The sequence below is a fragment of the Myxine glutinosa genome, chromosome 1, assembly GCF_964187855.1.
Source record: "Myxine glutinosa chromosome 1, kmMyxGlut1.1, whole genome shotgun sequence".
Classification (NCBI taxonomy): domain Eukaryota; kingdom Metazoa; phylum Chordata; class Myxini; order Myxiniformes; family Myxinidae; genus Myxine; species Myxine glutinosa.
The window spans coordinates 15,323,008-15,342,739 of record NC_136261.1 but is presented as its reverse complement, the minus strand read 5'-3'; the positions used below and the strand labels follow the sequence as shown (position 1 = coordinate 15,342,739).

Genomic DNA, 19,732 nt, shown 5'->3' with positions numbered 1-19,732 from the left:
TTCTTGGTGTTGTTGAATTGATTCAGTTGCATTCCTACTCAATGCTGTGCTTTTTCCATTATATTTTCTTGGGGAGATGGAGTGCGAATATTTGGTGGTTGGGTTGGGTGATGGAGGGAAGGAGAGCAAGCAGTTTGCATGGCAAATTGCACTTCACAAGTTTGCTTGAAGTAGCTTTGAGGGAGCTTGGGAGTGAGTTGTTCTTCAGCACTATTTTTTTCAAATTTATATATTGTGATGGAAATGATTTAAAGGGGTTAGGGGGGGGGGGGGGGGGGAGATGAAGGGATTCGTTATTTGGACAGTTATCTGCTAATGAATGTTTCCATTCGTCATCTCAAAATAAACACAATTAGCCATCAGGAATAATTGTGTGGAATGTGGATAGTCCCTCGTCTTCCATCCAGCCCTCTATATTTTCTCTTTTGTATGTGCTTTCCATTTCCTCTCCACTCTATTTATTTTCCCAACCATGTGCATGCTGTCATGGCGCCCGAGTGGGTGACACCCTTAGGGAGTGATATCACGGCGGTCATTGCTCTGTGCCCCAGAGGTCACATTGGGACAAGTGAGTCAAATCAAGCAGTGGTGGTGACATCACACATCAAGCCAATAAAAACCCTTCAACTGAGCATGCACCTCTCGTTGAAGTTAGAGACCAGTCAGAAGAGTGCCACAAGTTGGAGTTTGAAACCAGTCAGAGGCACATCATGAGTTTCTGATGAGGACCAGCGAAAGGAGTGTCTGGAGTTTGAGTGGCAGACCCGTCAGAAGCATGTCACGAGTTGGAGATCAGTCAGTAGTGCTTTGTAGATTGGAGATTGAGACGAGAGCTGCCGTCGATGTTGATTAGTAGTTGGAGTATTGGTGCTGGAGGGGCAAATCGCCATCCCAGCTGCAGTAGGTGGCAGTTAGAGTCGAGTTGTGGCCTTGATGATTGTTGCCAGACTTCATGCTGCACTGGTTTGGGGAATGCACTGATGAGCACGCCTCCATTCCTGTCCAGCTTGCCTCACTCTTCGCCATCCTCCAGCACCTCAAAGGAGGAGAGGCCACCCTCCTCTACATCCTCATCTTCTTTCTGTTCCGCATCTCATGTGCTGTATCTAACTGTGCAAGTCTCTGTCTTAGGGTGCCTTCACATACACGGATTATTCTTACGAGTCCTTACGGATCGCCAACTCGTAGTCAATCGCAAGCATCCGTAAATAACGGAAGATGATTTTTGACATGTCAAAAGTTGTTGCGAGTTGTGACGAGTTATCTACGGATACCAGCGAGTTATTTACGGATGCTTGTGATTGACTACGAGTTGGCGATCCGTAAGGACTCATAAGAATAATCCGTGTATGTGAAGGTTGCATTAAGGATTAGTTTTAAGATAAGTCGGAGAACCTTTTTACTTCATGTAAGCAGTTACTGTCAGGCTCATTGTTCCTGTTTTTTTTCACTCTAATTGATGTTGCTTTCTTGTATCCACACCCATATCTATCTATAATTCCAGTAATCTCTGTGTGTATGTGTGTGTGTATGTGTGTATGTGTGTGTGTCTGTGACCGCTGTTTCTCGACAACCACGGGTCCGATATACTTGCAACTTGCCAGGTATATTGCTGGGGACCCGAGGATGTGCCTTTTCAAGGTTTCATATTAATCGGAGAAGTAGTTACCGAGCTATGGCGATTTATTTACCAAACTCCGCAAGCCGTTCACTTTGGACCAAACCATTTCATGTAAATAGAGGGGGGGGGATTGTCACCGTACTCGCAAGCCGTTCGCTTTGGCTTTGCGAATGGACCAAACCATTTCATGTAAATAGAGGGGGGGGGATATAATTTTCGATATATATATAGTACGGGCATGCCCTAGTCTATCTATAATTCCAGTAATCTCTGTGTGTATGTGTGTGTGTATGTGTGTGTGTCTGTGTGTCTGTGACCGCTGTTTCTCGACAACCACGGGTCCGATATACTTGAAACTTGCCAGGTATATTGCTGGGGACCCGAGGATGTGCCTTTTCAAGGTTTGAAATTAATCGGACAAGTGGTTCCCAAGGTATGGTCACCGTACTCGCAAGCCGTTCGCTTTGGCTTTGCGAATGGACCAAACCATTTCATGTAAATAGAGGGGGGGGGGGGGGTTCTACCGTACTCGCAAGCCGTTCGCTTTGGCTTTGCGAATGGACCAAACCATTTCATGTAAATAGAGGGGGGGGGGGGGGTTCTGTGGTCGTTACTGCCACGTGGTTTCAAAGTTTTTTTTTGTTGTTGTTGTTTGCACGCATGTTTTTTTGCACCCACGTACGGGCACACCCTAGTAATATAAAAGGAAGAAAGTGTATTTGTATGTTTGTTTGTGCATTCTTACCCGACGGGAACCAGCGCAGCCAAATCTTTTTCTTGCCTCCTCTTTCATCCAGAGGAAGATCGAGGTCTCTGCTTGGTAAAAGAAAATCACCCAGATAAAACCAGAGAATTGCCCTTCATGCCTTTGTCGTCTCTTGTGATTATACACTGCCTGGGTTTTTGCCCGGGAGCAATGGAGTAATTTGTATTGTGAAGGTCCTATATTGAGGTTGAAGTGATTTGTTGTCAACAACACAATTTTAATTATCACTCGTACACAACCGTTCCCTGTGGGAGCTGCAGGGATTCATGTTATTATTGGTTCACAAGTTATCAAACAGTGTCAAACAGAGTGACCACTATATTCATCATGGGTGTGTGTCTGTCTGTCTGTCTGTCCGCAGCATAACTACCCGATTATATCATCCGATCTTTATGAAACTTGGGTGGGAGGTTGATATCATGATCTCGTTCTGTCCCGCCGAGAGTGGACGTATTGCGCCCATTGTGGGCGGAGCGACGCCCGAAAAAGATGTCTTTTTAGGGGGTAATCGAGTTAAAGCTACATTATCTCCGAGGGAGTTGTTGGAATCTGACAGGGGTTTCGGTTTTTGGTTAGGCCAATGTCATGTGTCTAGCCCCACAGAGCTCGATTTGTTTTTTTTCGCCCCAAGGTCAAGGTCACAAGTCACAAAATTTAGAAAAGTCGATTTTTGATGGTTTTATTACATTGTTCACTTCCTGATTGGGTGAAATGTCGTACATGATCTTATATTATCACATACATCATGAAATACAAGTTTTCCAACAAATTTCAGAATCTTCGACCTTTGACCTTTGAAGGTCACAAAGGTCAAAGTTTCAAAGTTGTCGGAATCGAACCAAATTTTCGGTATTGTGTTGCTAACTGACCTCATAACTGATTATGCATGATTTTCTATCTTATTTCAAGGTCAGTAACCCCGTTCGTTCTGACATTTCTGGGCCTGGCCTGTCCGGGCCTGTTTCGGTTGTAGTCCGTCCTTTGTCATTGAATACCGCTCGCTCGTGAACCTTTGTCGTCTCCTGACTTGTCCTTATTATTATTGCTAATTATTATTTCTATAACTTACGTTACATCAGGTCATTGAAAAGATCAGACCGTGCCTCATCATTCTAAAAAATAAAACTTACTTCCATGAGGGTGTTGGGTGAGGGTGGCAATATCGCAATCAAAAACCACTTGGGGAGTGGGGATATTGTTTCGTAACTTCAATAATATTATTATATTATCATAAATGTTATGACTGTTTTTTTAATGAGAAGCAGCTTCAGAAAAACGCCACAAAAAACGTCTTAGAAAAACGCCACAGAAGCAGCAGGAAGGGTCATGTTATTAATCTTTGTGGGGTATATAGACTACAGTAGATCTTTGTCATGTGCGTTTATCGACATAATAAGCATATGTTACGGATTCATCACTTCTGCCATTGCTGTTGTTTTATACTTGTATTTTTTTTAGTTTCAGGTTATGTTGTTAAGATTTTTGTGTGAAATGGAGATGACTTCAGTAAAAGTTAAAAAGAAATGTTTGTGAAGGAAAAAGGAAAACGCAGCAAAGAAACCGGAAGAGGAGAGAGAGGAAGAGATCGGAGGGGAAGGAGACGGCCATGAGCGAGACAGCCGTGAGTCCCATCAAGGCTGCGAGCGGATTTTTTTGACATTGATCGCGAATGAGTTGAGGCTTTTCGTGAAAGGGATTGCCCACGACATCGTCATATTGCGATTGCAATTAAACCTGTGCCTCAGGTTTTATTACCAGGCGTGAGCTATTGTTGGCAGGAAAGCAAGAGCCTCCATTTCAGGCCGATCGGCCATTTTTTCCTCGAAGAGGCCGTCCGCCTGGTGCTTCGTGTTCTGTCGTTGGGATTCCCATATCGACATCATCGTGTGGATCGCCGTTGGTTCCCATATCGGCTCAATTGCCATATCGACCTCTCACCTCATAACTCCTCATTTGCAGCCACGCTGATAACTGCCTGTTCTTGTAGTTCTGCACAACATCCACCTTCACCGCGTGGGGATTCGTGCACGGACTTTGGGGAATGTTACATTCCACTCGCGTTTGGCGTATTGTGAGTGTATTGCTTTGAGAGAATTGGGGAATGATGGTACAATTATATTGTTACAGACACGACTTTGATGTTAAGGTGGGCCGAGCGGAATGGCCGTCGTGTCCGCACAAATTACCCGATTGTACTCGAACTTTGACGAAGCCGCGCTACGCTGGATCAATAAGAAAAAGAAGACACCCGGCTGGGTTATAAAATGACGACACCAGGGATACGGTTCTCAAGACCTCCGGAGGAGATTATATTCGTGCGGAAGGTCAGATTACAGGGACGAGAGGTACAACATAGAAAGACAAGCACTTAGACACAATCTTATATTATTCCCCAACAGACGACAGGCAAACGGGACAAGGCTGACTCACACGGGGGTTGATGAAAAGGACAGCGGGTATCGATGGCTCAAGGTGCACTCTTGGCTCAAGGACAGGGTCGACCCGGTCCGGTCCAGAGATGCGGAAGGTTGCACAGCGCTCGAGGTGGTAACGTTCTTTCACAGGCCGGTTCTCTTCCTCTCAGCGGTCGTAGGCAACGTTCTTTCTCCAGCTGGGGGCGCATCTCACGTCACATCCGGCGCGTGGCCGCGTATATCCGGCGGGGAGTGACACGCCCTCGGCTCGTTAGCTCCGCCTCGTGGAATCGGCACGTTGCTTCTCATTGGGTGCGTGCGGGGGGGTTTACCAGGCTCCGCCCTTGACGAGGAGCTGACAAGGAGCCCCTTCGTGGTAACCCCGTGGAGCGCATGGTCTGGAGCGCATCGTCTGGAGCGCATTGTCGATGGCGGCGAACCGAGCCGGTGGGAGGACGCACACTCCCCCCCGCGCAGCGCCGTGCCCCTCTGTTGTTGTAGACGGGGAAGAAGATGGGAGGAGGTATGGGAAAGGTCCTAAACTCACTACTGATGCCATATAATCACATTCTGGTGCAACGAAGAGTCATAATTAATGGAAACGAGGCCTTAACTGACATAGAATAAGAATAACTAGGAAGATGTCCGAAAGTTGTCTACGTGTGGTGCGGTGGACCTGGGCACGACATTTAATGGGGGAATAAGGGGAAGGTCGGCTCTACTGATTGTTATTTACATGCAATGGGACTAGGGAATGGGGGATTGGGGAAAGTTGGGGAGTATTGGAGAAAATAGGGGAATATTTACAAGCGGATATGGAGGCCAAATTCCATATTCGCAACATTGCACCCTTCTCTACCCTCGGGGCGTCCCGACCCGATAAATTTTTACCTACTTTAGTGTGGCACGCAATGTAGTTCCCTCTACTATTAACTCTACCCTGAGTGCGACAGTTTTACAGATATTCACAAATGAGTAAATATGTCCCCCTGCGACGTTGCACCCTTCTCCTCACAGAAACACACCCACAGGATAACCGAATCCGGAAAGAATTCTCAAACTACACATACAGCCGGTAGGGAGCATTATTTACAAGATTACGCTGATATCTACACTACGATCCAGGACCTGTTTTTGGAGGAACACATGCAGATGTTATGCATAGAGAGAGCGCGCTTGCCAGCATCGATACACCAACCCACGAGTGCTCTGTGGCCGACGGCCTTTAATAACGTGCAGAGCACCCTTTCCCAGCATCAAAAGCACCACCCCACCACCAATCGGTGCAGTCACCATTGTTCATTGGAATAAAAATAAATTCGACAACCCCTAACCCTGCAGGTGTCTCTTGCTCTTCTTGTGGTGCACTTGGTGTTAACTAAAAGTGGTTCACCTGTATGGCATAGGTGCCACGTTGACCCATAGGTCCATCCCCGGGTGGTGCTTGGCCGCAAACGAACTGCGGTCCATTGTGGGTGGCCACAAACATTGCGGTCCATATGGTGTATCGATCCCGGCAGCAAACAGCGAAAGTGCAGGCCCACAACTGCGCAGCCAGCACCTCTCTCTCCTCTCTCTCTACCCCAAAGCCAGATCCTCGGAGGTGGGAGACAAAAGAAGCAGACAAGTGAGTAAGGTGGTAAGGGCGCAAAAGTGCACGCAATGTAAGGTGATGCACACTGGGGGCACATGGGAACCAGGTGAGACAGGTACGTTCCTATCGTACGCCCCCCCCCCCCCCCCCACCAGGTAACCTACATGGCCCCTCCCTTACCCCTTACTGTATCCACAAAACACAACACTACCCATAAACATCTACTTTACAAATCAACAAACATCCCTACTGTCTTCCCCGTTCCTCCCATAAACCAAATTCGTCTTCTCTCCCTCCTAACCAATCAAATTTGCCATTTTCAACTCTCATCAAAATTTGCCATTTTCAACTCAACATCAAAATTTGCCATTACCAATTCAACATCAGTCCCTCCTAGGGAGGGAGAGATGGAATCACCCCAATGTCTCATCCACGTCGTGATGCGTCTCACAAATCCACACAGCAATTCATCTCCTGCAACAAAACAAAGAAAACACAGGTGTGGAGTCATCATCATCACCACAGGTAAGTGGCTGCGTATGGTGCGACAGGTTCATCAATCCTAACTATTTCCTAAATGACTTTAACAACTTTACACTACCCGGGGTCTTTCTCCGGCCAAACCATTGGCCCTCTTACACTATGGGTTCTAAAAACCAATTCCCATTGGCCAAACTGTGGTGCTCTTCAATTTGGGGTCTCACTCCCCCGATTCATCTCCCGGTGCCCTCGCACAATTTCTGGGCTGTGGCGTGTACCTCTCCCAGTGGGTCTACCCACCTGCACACCTCCACCACTGCAGTTGCCTCCGAGCTTACCTGCTCCTCACCCTAACCTAACTACCTGGGGAAGGCCCTCTGGCTCTCTCCCCACTCGGTGCCCTCTCTGGCACTGGGCTACCCGGGTCCGTCCTCCGGATCCTCGGGCCCCATCCACAACTCTACCGGCTCCCAGAGCCCACCTGCGGCCTCACCTGGCCGACATCCTCACAGTGGTGGAGTGCCCAACCAACTACACACACTAACAGGCTACACGCCCAGCCATTTCCACAACACTAATGCACCCATCCACAACACCATTCTGCAACCGCACCACAGATGCCAATATCCAACCACAATTTACCTGTACCCTCTACCTAACACTTACACTACCCGCCCCGGGTACTCGTGAAAGGGGTCCACTCTTCCCCCATCCACACCTTCGCACCATGCACACCACTCCGTACCACTTACTCCAACTCTCTCCACACACCTGTATTTGCACACCTGTGCTCTCACACCTGGTGCCACCTGCACCCTTCTCTCCCCAAGCGCATTCACGCTGATCCACACACTCACTACTCACACACTGCTCCACACACCTGTCCAGTTGCACACCTGTGCAATCACACCTGTTCCATCCTCACACACACACGGCATCATCTCATCTAACTACTCCCTTCTGAAACTTGCGCTTCCCAGTCGTCCCTTTAAACTATTGCGCTCCCACGTCATTATCATCCACGCTAATCTACCTGCGTCCCCACTACAGGTATCCTTGTCACTAACTAACCTTAACGTCACCTAATGTCATCTTCGCTAGATCCCTACACACAATATCCTAACCCACCCGGGCTAGTTTTCACTGCCATACACCCCATAAGCTAGTGCTCCTTTGCCCCCACATGGGAAGGATGGTGGATTTGCCATCCCACCACATCGGGGGTCTCTCACTACCAATTTTGCACATCAAATTTCAATAAATCAAAAATTTGCCAATCACTGCCCATCATCTGCCAATCACTACTGCCAATCCCTTGCCAATCATCAAATTTTGTTTTTCTCCAATTTTGGGTCCAAAACACTAACCTCATCACCCAGTCTACTCACTAATGCCTCTCGGTGCGCCAATTCCTGTCCAAAGCCCGGCTTCGTAAAGCCAAGCAATGGATACTGGTTGTTTTGTGCCGGCGGCTGGATGCGTCCGGCATTCGGGGCAGGGACGGGGGCTTACCCGTGCCGAGATCCCACGCACCATCTCGGCACGGAGCCATCCAATGTCCCGCTCTCGACCTGCCGGCACGTCTCACCAAAAAGTGGTCGCCATGACGACCCTTTCTATCGGGCTGCCAGCTCCGCCTAGTGGAGCACGGACGCGGCCGTTCAAAGCGAGGCCCGGCACGCACCGAGGGCCTGCTTCGGCTAAAAGTCGCTCTAACCTCTAACCCGTGTAACGTCGATGCTTCACCTGGACGCTTACACCCCGCAGCCCGTTCCTTGCTCACACATCCAGCTGTGCCCATGCTCCTCGTACCCTTCCTTACACACCCAGGTACACCCATTCCACTCACAGCCTTGGTCACACACCTGACCACCGAACACTTTGGCACACATTCGTTGCTCGCACACCTCACCAATACACCGCTTCGCGCCCCCTCCTCGGTCACCTCCTCTGTGACAATCACAGGTGTGCTCTCATTCGCACACCCAACCACGTGCCTCACAACCAACTCCAGCGTGCATTCCCACTCACGCTCTACCATTCCAGGTGTGCATCCTTCCATCCCAGGTGTACATCCTCGCTCACCTGTCACAACTAACTCACGCTCCATGGCACTCTCACTACTTTCACCTCCATTCCTGACAGCACACTCACCCTTACTCTTGACAGCGCACTCTTTCCTCATGCACCTGTCCGTTACACACCTTTCTCGCGCACACTCTTGCGCACACTCTCCCGTCACACCCTCTGTAACACTCACCACAGGTGTGCATTCTTCCTTGCCTTTGACAGCGCACTCTTTCCCCATGCACCTGTCCGTCACACACCTTTCTCGCGCACACTCCTGCGCACACTCTCCCGTCACACCTTCGGTAACACTTACCACACCGCGCTTCCATGTGCTCCCTCGCACACGCTCTACGACCGACTCACTCTCGCCAGCACCCTCACTCCTTGGCACACACTTTTTCCTCACACACCCCAGAGTCGGACTTTCTCGCACACCTCCTTTTTCGCACACCAGACCTGTCACACACCTCACCAACGGCCTTTCACGAACACCCGGATCCAAACCAATCCCCAAGCTTCTTAAATCCCCTGGCGCATCATACGCACGACCATATTGGTCACCACTTACACCGGGTCCTCTTCCTCTTCGCTTCTCCTCCATCACCTGCGAATCCCTCATCCGGTTAATGAGCACATCACGATCCAAACACAGACTTTGGACCAATTCTTTTATCTCCTCTTTTATCTCTTTGTTATCCCCTCTCCGTCGCTTCTTAATTTCGCTCACCCCTTCTTCCACTTCTTCTAATTTGTGCCTCACCTCTTTTATTCCCCGGTACGTCTCCTCAAGCACGTCCTCCAAGGCTACCTTGACCGTTTCCATGTGCGTCCTCACCTGCCGGTCCTTCGTCTCCATTACCTCTATCACCTCGTCCAACCTCGTTGTCAGTCCCTCACGTACTATCTGACATTCCTTCTTTGTCGCTATTAAGTCGTTTTTTATGTCGTTTTGTGTCGCTTTTAAACCTCCTAATACTGCAGTGTTCCTTTGAACCTGCTCCGTTAGTCCTTTTTGTCCCTCCGTCAGCTGTTCCACCTCCTGCGTCAGGTCCTCTATGCCCCCTTGTAACTTTACAGTCCCCTTTCTCACCTCCTTTTCCATGTGCTCCTTACAGTGCCTCACCTCCTCGCGCACTCCTCCGACCTCCTCACTCACTCCTCTTCTGATCTCTTCTCCCATCACTTGCATCTCCTGCCCAGATGCCACCCTCATCTGCTCCATTTCCTCCCTGTGAGCATCCAGTTTGGTTTCTACCCCCATTCTGACCCCCTCTATCTGCTGCCCCATTTGGTTAACTTCCCTTTCCGCTTGGTCCCTCATGTCCCTCAATTTGCCTTCCATACTGTTTTCTAACCCCTTTAACCCTTTTTGCATCCCTTCCATTTGATTCTCTTGAGCGGCCATTCTGTTTTCTACCCCCGTTAACCCATTTCTCACCTCTTTTATCCCGTTGTCTAACCCCTCAAAATTATTGTCTAACTTCCCAATTTTCTTGTCTAACTCCTAAAAATTATTGTCTAACCCCTCACTGGTACCCCTCGCTTCGTCCCTCATTACCCCCAATTGCTCACTCCGAGCCCTCGCTTCGTCCCTCATTACCCCCATTTCGTTTCCCATTACCCCCATTTGGTTATTCATTACCCCCATTTTTGCTTCTAGCCTCTCCATAAGGGCCCCCATTTGCAACATAAAAAGGTTCGGATCCACCAGGGGCGCTGCCACGGTCGCGGGCGTGGTGACCAGCGAGGCGCCATTTTGCGCTCCCGCAATGTCGGGCACAACGACGCTATTTTGTGCGTCTGCTACCCTCGCTGCTTCGCTCTCCTCCTGTCCCTCATGTCCCTCAATTTGGTCCTGGACCGACCCTGCTTCACTCTCCCCTACCGGACCCCAGCCGTCTTGATCCGCCATAGCGCGACTTTCAAAATTCGAGTTTCGTAAAACAAATCCAAATTTTGCTGTTATAATTTCGTCGAGCGCAGTAACCGCGGGACCGCGCTCCGGATCGATTTGGTCGAGCGCCGTACGCGCTCCGGCTCGATTTTCCCTCCCAAAATTTGGGCCTAACTAATTTAGTCCCGGGTCCGAATCTCACTCCTCGACACCAATTGTTACAGACACGACTTTGATGTTAAGGTGGGCCGAGCGGAATGGCCGTCGTGTCCGCACAAATTACCCGATTGTACTCGAACTTTGACGAAGCCGCGCTACGCTGGATCAATAAGAAAAAGAAGACACCCGGCTGGGTTATAAAATGACGACACCAGGGATACGGTTCTCAAGACCTCCGGAGGAGATTATATTCGTGCGGAAGGTCAGATTACAGGGACGAGAGGTACAACATAGAAAGACAAGCACTTAGACACAATCTTATATTATTCCCCAACAGACGACAGGCAAACGGGACAAGGCTGACTCACACGGGGGTTGATGAAAAGGACAGCGGGTATCGATGGCTCAAGGTGCACTCTTGGCTCAAGGACAGGGTCGACCCGGTCCGGTCCAGAGATGCGGAAGGTTGCACAGCGCTCGAGGTGGTAACGTTCTTTCACAGGCGGGTTCTCTTCCTCTCAGCGGTCGTAGGCAACGTTCTTTCTCCAGCTGGGGGCGCATCTCACGTCACATCCGGCGCGTGGCCGTGTATATCCGGCGGGGAGTGACACGCCCTCGGCTCGTTAGCTCCGCCTCGTGGAATCGGCACGTTGCTTCTCATTGGGTGCGTGCGGGGGGGTTTACCAGGCTCCGCCCTTGACGAGGAGCTGACAAGGAGCCCCTTCGTGGTAACCCCGTGGAGCGCATGGTCTGGAGCGCATCGTCTGGAGCGCATTGTCGATGGCGGCGAACCGAGCCGGTGGGAGGACGCACACTCCCCCCCGCGCAGCGCCGTGCCCCTCTGTTGTTGTAGACGGGGAAGAAGATGGGAGGAGGTATGGGAAAGGTCCTAAACTCACTACTGATGCCATATAATCACATTCTGGTGCAACGAAGAGTCATAATTAATGGAAACGAGGCCTTAACTGACATAGAATAAGAATAACTAGGAAGATGTCCGAAAGTTGTCTACGTGTGGTGCGGTGGACCTGGGCACGACATTTAATGGGGGAATAAGGGGAAGGTCGGCTCTACTGATTGTTATTTACATGCAATGGGACTAGGGAATGGGGGATTGGGGAAAGTTGGGGAGTATTGGAGAAAATAGGGGAATATTTACAAGCGGATATGGAGGCCAAATTCCATATTCGCAACAATATCTATTGTTCATTTTATTCCAGTGATATTTTCATGGTACTTTATTTAAGTGTTATTTTTGTGTATGTGAGAGTTATTAACACATTTACTTGTTTTGTTCTACACAATGCATTGGTGTGGTTTTACCATGGTTTATGAGAACACTCAAAATAACAAATCTTTCTGCTGTGTTGCATCTCGAGACTCTGAGGGGCACTGTAACCGGGGTTTGGGGAGGTAACACGGAACACATAGCTTGATTCACGGATTCCCTACAAATTTCTTTCAGTTTCGTGAAGGATTCACCATCTGCCCGTGTTTTTCGGTTTTATATCCAGAAAATACACAGATATCAAATGAATCCAATGAAAATTGACAATTTTGTGACCTAGACCTTTTGCCCTCTTGACCTTGACCTTGAAATACAATGTCTTGCTTGACCTTGAATGTCAATGCTTGACCTTGAAAAACAATAGGCTTTTAGCTTGTCACTGCCTCTAACAGGTGCTCAAGTTTCGTGAAGATCAGCGTACAACTCCTGTAGGTGATTAACATACAAACAGACAGACATACGGGTAAAACAATACCCTCGTCAACCTTTGGTGGTGGAGGTAACAACAAGGATGTAAATACAGTTTGATACAAATTAATTTCATTATTTCTCATCCACAATTTCTTGAATTACAAGTCTTCATTCAACTCGGTCCTTTCACCCTGAAGTTGTTCACCCGCAATGTCTCGAATTCCGAGTGCACTTTCCATCTGTACAGGTAATTCGTGCCCTTTTAAATGCATGTTTGTGGTGGAGTACCTGTCCAGTTGTCAAGAGAATCTCGGATTGTTGGGGAAAGAAAAGGTTACTGTTTAATGCAGCAATGTATGTTTTTGTAATTTTAGATTTTGTCTGCAGACAGACTTTGTTATTAGTCTCTAATTTGATGTGTTTGCAGATCTTCACATTATAAAGATTGAATCTGACGCTTTGGAAGCTTTGGATCAAAAAGGTAATGAGAATTTTGGACTCTCTTTAAATTTATTTTGATGCATATCACTTCTGTGTGTATGTGTCTGTCTGTGTGCCTGTCCGGGCCGTAACTTCTTTGCCATTTTAGCTATTGTCATCAATTTTTCAACAAAGCTTTATTATAAGAACTAGCGTTGATCACCTCGCTACGCTTGCCTCCCCACATGTCGCCACAGAGGCACGGGCTTGTTTTAACTGAGGATAATGACCTGACAACTTGAGTTGCTGTGTTATGATATACACCAATCAAAACACAACTATTTTTTTTTTTCTACAAATTTATTTGTAACATTGGTGATATTAGTTATTTGTAATTTATGTGCAACTAGCAAAAGTAGCCAGGGTTGCTGGGCAACGCAGAGTCGCTTTGTGCCAGGAATAGCAAGAGGGGGGAGAGAGAGGAGAGGAGGGGAGGAAAAGGGGAATGGGAGAGTGGAGGGGTGGGGTACAGGGGGGGGGGGGGGGTGGAAAGGGAGGGGGGAACAGGAGAGAGGGTGTCGAGTGGAAGAGAGTGGAGGAGATGGGAAAGTGAGGGGGGGATTATAGAGGTGGGGAAGGGGAGTGGAATGGGAATGGGGTGAGGGAGAGAGAGAAAGGGGGGGAGGGAAGGAGGAAGAAAGGAAGGGGTGATGATGGAAGGGGAGAGAGAGGTGGAACGGGGACATGGTGGAGAGGAGGGAAGGGTGGCAAAAGGTGAGGAGAGGAGTGAGGTGTCAAAAGCAGTGAGGAGGTGTAGAGGAGAGTGAGTGGTGGAGAGGAGAGAGGAGAGTGACGGGTGGAGAGGAGAGAGGAGAGTGACGGGTGGAGAGGAGAGAGGAGAGTGACGGGTGGAGAGGAGAGAGGAGAGTGACGGGTGGAGAGGAGAGGAGAGGAGAGCGAGTGGTGGAAAGGAGAGCAGAGTGAGGGGTGGAGAGGTGAGGTTAGGTATTCTGGTTATAATGGGTCTTGATGGTCTTTAGGGTCTTGGGGGACTGAAAGGTGTTGGGGGACTTCAAAGTTCTAAGGTGACTCAGCAGTCTAAAGGGTTGAAATGTATATTCAAACAGTAATTAATTAATTGATGTATGTAATTTATAGCCAGGATGCAACAAATATTGAAACTACGTAATTAATAGATGCAAAGTTATGCAGCGTCACTGCCTCATAGCTTCAGGGACCGTGTTTTTGGTGTTCCATGTATTTGAAGATGAGGAAAAATTTAAAGCTTAAATGTCTTTCGGCGACAAGTATTCAACCCCTTTGCGATGCCACTCCGAATTGAGCTCAGGTGCTTCCAATTTCCTTTGATCATCGTCGAGATGTCTACACAACTTGATTGGACAGGATTAAGAAACAAACACACCTATATAAGGTCCCACAGTTTACAGTGCACTTCAGCGCTGAAACTCTACCATGAAGGAACTGTCTGTCAAATTCCGAGATAATTGTGAGGAGGCATCTGGGGTAGGGTAGAAAACAAAATGTGATGTTGAAAGGTCACAAGAGCAAAGTGAGCTCCATCTTTAGGAAATGGAAATCGTATGGAACTACCCAGACACTTCTGAGAGCTGGCCGTCCGTACAAACTGAGCAACCGGGCAAGAAGGACCTTGGTCAGGGAGGTGACAAAGAACCAAATGACCACTGTGAAAGAACTGCAGAACTCCTTAACTGAGATGGGAGAACCTGCTGGAAGGAGAAGTCTCTGCAGTACTTCACAAATCTTGGCTTGATGGGAGAGTGGCCAGACAGAAGCCACTCCTGAGAAAAAGGCACATGACAACATGCCTGGTGCAAAAAGGCATTTGAAAGATAAAGCATGAGGCAAAATATTCTGTGATCTGATGAGACGAATTTTTTTGTTGTTGTTGTTCAAATGGTCAAGGAAGCATAAAATCGTCAAATTTTCATCCGATTGAATTGATTAAATTTGAACAGAATTTGCATATTGCATCAATAAATTACTTCACCAATATGATGCTGGGGAATCCAGTTGTTTTGAGGTCAAGAGGTCAAAGGTAACGGTCACAAAATCGTCGATAACCATGTGATCGACTTGAAGTTTAAGGAGGGTTTGCATATTGAATCACTGAAACCTATTGGTTTTGATGTCTGAAGGGTAAGGTCGCATAAAATTGTCATTTTTTTTTTGCCCTGTTGTTAGTCATGTTTCGCATACGCAAGAGGAAGTCTAAATACAAAGCGGATGCGGACGGTCTTTGCATCATCAGATGCTTTGTCGTTTCTTTTTAAAATAATGTGTTTTTCTTTCATTGTAACAAACTTCCATGTTTATCTAATTAATCAAATTGTTTGAGAAATTTGGACATTTGAGATGGACTTTAACTGTCCACATTGTACTTACATGGAATAAAGATAATTTGTGTTAAAACTTTGAAAAAACCCTTTATTAACCAGTTCAAATTCATGTCTGTGATTTGTTTCTGCCCCTCAACCCCTCCTCAGGCAATCAAACTGAGCATACTCAGAAGAATTTTGATACAAGTTTTCCAGACTGCGTTCTTGATGTCCAAGTCAGGCATCGCTTGAAAAAGGAAGAACAGAAACCATGCAACAAAAACCCAAAACACAACTTTAAAAGAACTGATTATGTTGATAAGTTAAGGAAGCATCGAGAAAAATCTGTTGCTCCTTATAAGTCATCCCACACATCAAAGTTTTTGCAAGGAGAGCTGAAAGGATACATGGTGGGAAAACCTCACAAGTGCAAATTTTGCAACAAATCATTTTCAAAATCAAGTCTTTTCAAGAAACACGTGCTTCATCATACAGGAGAAAAGACACACAAGTGTACAGTTTGCAACAAGACATTCATGCGGAGAGACAATTTGCAATCTCATCTTAGAATTCATACTGGAGAGAAGCCTCACAAGTGCATAACATGCAACAAGACATTCACACGGAGACACAACTTGCAATATCATCTGAAAATTCACACAGGAGAGAGGCCTTACAAGTGCACAATCTGTAACAAGACAGTCACGCAGTCAGGCAGTTTGCATTCTCATCTTAAAATTCAAACTGCAGGGAAGCCTTACAAGTGCACAATCTGCAACAAGACATTCACGTTGTCAGGCAATTTGCAATCTCATCTTCGAATTCATACAGGACAAAGGCTTTGCAAGTGCACAATCTGTAACAAGACATTCACGCAGTCAGGACATTTGCAATCTCATGTTAGAGTTCATACAGGAGAGAAGCCTTACAAGTGCACAATCTGCAACAAGACATTCACGCAGTCAGGCAGTTTGAAATCTCATCTTAGAATTCATACTGGAGAGAAGCCTTACAAGTGCACATTCTGCAACAAGACATGCAGGCGGAGAGACAATTTGCAATCTCACCTTAAAAGTCATACTGGAGAGAGGCCTTACAAGTGCACAATCTGCAACAAGACATTCACCCATTCAGGCAGTTTGAAATCTCATCTTAGAATTCATACAGGTGAGAAGCCTTACAAGTGCACATTCTGCAACAAGACATGCAGGCGGGGAGACAATTTGCAATCTCATCTTAAAATTCATACCGGAGAGAGGCCTTACAAGTGCACAATCTGCAACAAGACATTCACGCTGTCAGGCAGTTTGAAATCTCATCTTAAAATTCATATGGGGGAGATGCCTGACAAGTGCACAATGTCACAAGACATTCAGGCGGAGAGACAGTTTGCATTGTCGTCTTTGAATTCATACCCGAGAGAAGCCTTATACGTGCACAATCTGTAACAAGACATTTATGTGGTCAAGCAGTTTGCATTGTCATCTTCGAACTCGCACAGAAGAAATTTGCCAATGACTTTGAACTAAATGCTGCAGAAACCAAGAAAATGCTCAAATACCATCATACAATTCATCTCCGAGGGTCTTCACGGTTTGGTTACACGTCAATTACGAGTCTGACTGACAGCTGGGCTGGGTCTGGTTTGAGGCAGTTAGTACACCCACTCCGACAGGAGCGGCAGGAAGGGTTAGTTATTATCCTCTGTGGGGCTATATAGATGACAGTAGTTCTGTGCTTGGGACTCAAGAATGTCAGAGATTTATTTAGTTAGCAAGTTTCTGCCGTCACACTTTCTATGTGATAATAAACCTTTTGTCCTTAAAAGCCTGCATGTGGTCGTTCGATGTTCGGGACTTTGTCATTAAGCGTGACAGAATTGGCTTTAAAAATCCAGCAACATATAGATTGGGAAACGCGCATATGGCGCTGCTCAAAAATTACGTAACTATTGTTATGTTTGTCAGGGTAGTGATATGTAGCGTCAGGTAGATTTGTGTCGGTATCATGCTCCGACTGTCGTGAAGAAGAAGAAGCACCCCATGTAATAAGTAGGGGGCCTGTTTGGCCCGAATGTCGGATTAAGGTGTATATTCGTCCCCGTCATGAGGGGGCGGGGCATGTTAACTAGATTAGGGCATAAGGGTAAATTATCTCTTGTAAATCTTGCCCTATTTGATTAATCCTTTGTCCTTTATGGCACCGCAATAAACACTCATGAGAAAGGCCCATTTGTTGCAGTAAATAATTATAAAACAAACCGAAAGCCAGTTCTGAACACTGCCGATGGATAACACCATCTACATCGCCTCACATAGCTCAAGCAGGCCGAAGACACGCCCCAGAGACTCGCGATTGGCCGGGGCAGAGCAAGAAGCGACTCGCTATTGGGCGGGAGTCAACCAAAGGGAAGACCAGGTTAAGGAAGGACTCGTGATTGGCCAGGGCGGAGCAAGAAGCGACCCGCTGATTGGTGGAAGGAAGGCCCAGAAGGAAGCAGAGTACCGATTGGTGAAGACCAACAAGGATGTCAGAGGCGAGCAAGAAGCGGCGCGCTGATTGGTGGAGAAGCGCTGATGACGTCACGGGCCGACGTTAAAAGCCATCAAGCACCGACATTTCCTCTCTCTTCTTCTGGCCCTCCACCCTTGCTCGATGACCCTGGCCTCTTGCTGTTTGCCCTTCACGCCTGCATTTTGACCTTCCTCACCTTTTGCATCTTCCTCTCGTCCCTCGACGTTCCTGCCTCTCGCTCACCCCTGGCCTTCATCACTCTGACTGAAACGATCCTTTGGCGTGCGAGGAGAACGGAGGCCTGACTTTGCGCGCGCGTGCCAAACGACGAGCGGTTTCCCGCCAACACCGGAGCCGCGGCAGGACTGTGCGCTGGACCGGGACGATTGCTGACGTGCTGAGCGAGTTGAGCTTTGTCCACGATAAATCACACCATTATTTTCCACCGTTCTTTTCTTCCTGTGTCTGTGTTATAAGTCTGGTGTGGGAGCGCTCCATTTCGGAATCTTATTTATCGTTGCGTTTCTTGTTACCGGCATTCCGTTTTAATAAACCTGTTTATTTTTGTACTTTTTAAATCCGGGTTTTTGTGTGAGTTTATTTTCTGCAGGTTTGCGGACTGCCCTGTGGGATCGATCAGGTAAGCGCTTCAGCTTCCTCCCCTTTCTTCCCCCGCATAGATAAAATCCGCATTTGGGGTTTAAAAGCTCGCTTTTGGCTATCCGTGAGTTTCCCGGTATTAACCAAGGGGAATCTCAGACACTATTTTTGAGGTGCGCACGGACTTGATTAATGCTTACTCGGAATTTTACACACAACCCAAACAAAGCCAATGGAATTCTGATGCAACAAAGCCTGACATTTGTTATAATCAACAGAGGCCTCATGTGCTCGGCCGGGAAAGAAGATGGTGGCCATTTTATTCCTCTCGGCTCTATGGTGGGTGGAGTCAATCGACAGATATGGGTGTGGTCCGGCAGCTGTCCGACCAATGGAGGCCTATTTCAAAAATTGACCCCCCACAATAATCACAGCAACAACAACACAAACCTCTTGCAAACGTGTGACATGTCGATGGTAAAAATGAAGTTAAAAGTACGTGGAAGCTGAAGCGCACCGACATTATGCCAGTGATAGCTGGAGCAACATGAGTGATAAAGAGGACCCTCAATGAGATTTTGAAAACTGTCCAGGGGATTATTACGACAAACAAGGTCTCGTTTGAGGCTGTCTGGGTTTCAGTGCTGATCCTGACAAGAACAAATATGTAAACAACAAAACTTCACAACTTGATACTTGAAATGTGATCCTCTACTGAACTGGAGGTGTTCGAGTCCTGGTCGAACTCCTTTCCACCTACTGAAACCCCCAAATGGAGAATACAACCAATGAGAAAGGCCATACAAGTGCATGGTTTGCAAGAAGACATTTCTGCAATCGAGCAATTTACTATCTTGTGACATCATTCGTACCATAGGGAGGCCTAACAAGTGCACAATCTGTTACACGTCGTTTTTGGAATCTTCGTCTTTGATGTACCACATCAGAATCCATACAGGAGAAAAGAAAGAATGAAGGTGGATACTTTGAGGCCTGTTTGGTCTCCATTTCATCTCCTGAAACCCACGCAGGTGTGGAGATAGCAGCCAACAACGACAACAATTCACACATACATGCATATGAGGGCTCACGCACATGTATGTACACACACACACAAACACACACGCACACATACACACACGGG

The 19,732-nt window shown here is 47.4% G+C and overlaps 1 protein-coding gene across 1 annotated transcript in view; it reads left to right on the top strand.

Moving 5' to 3' along the window:
- LOC137421421 (uncharacterized) overlaps positions 1–18,566 on the top strand; it is a 139,998-nt gene extending 121,432 nt beyond the window's left edge. The window contains exons 13-14 of the mRNA XM_078770882.1: positions 13,125–13,178; positions 15,643–18,566. Of these exons, the coding sequence (XP_078627008.1) occupies positions 13,125–13,178; positions 15,643–16,922 (1,334 nt within the window). The 3' untranslated portion in view covers positions 16,923–18,566. The remainder of the gene's footprint in view (positions 1–13,124; positions 13,179–15,642) is intronic.
- The last annotated feature ends 1,166 nt before the right edge of the window (positions 18,567–19,732 follow it).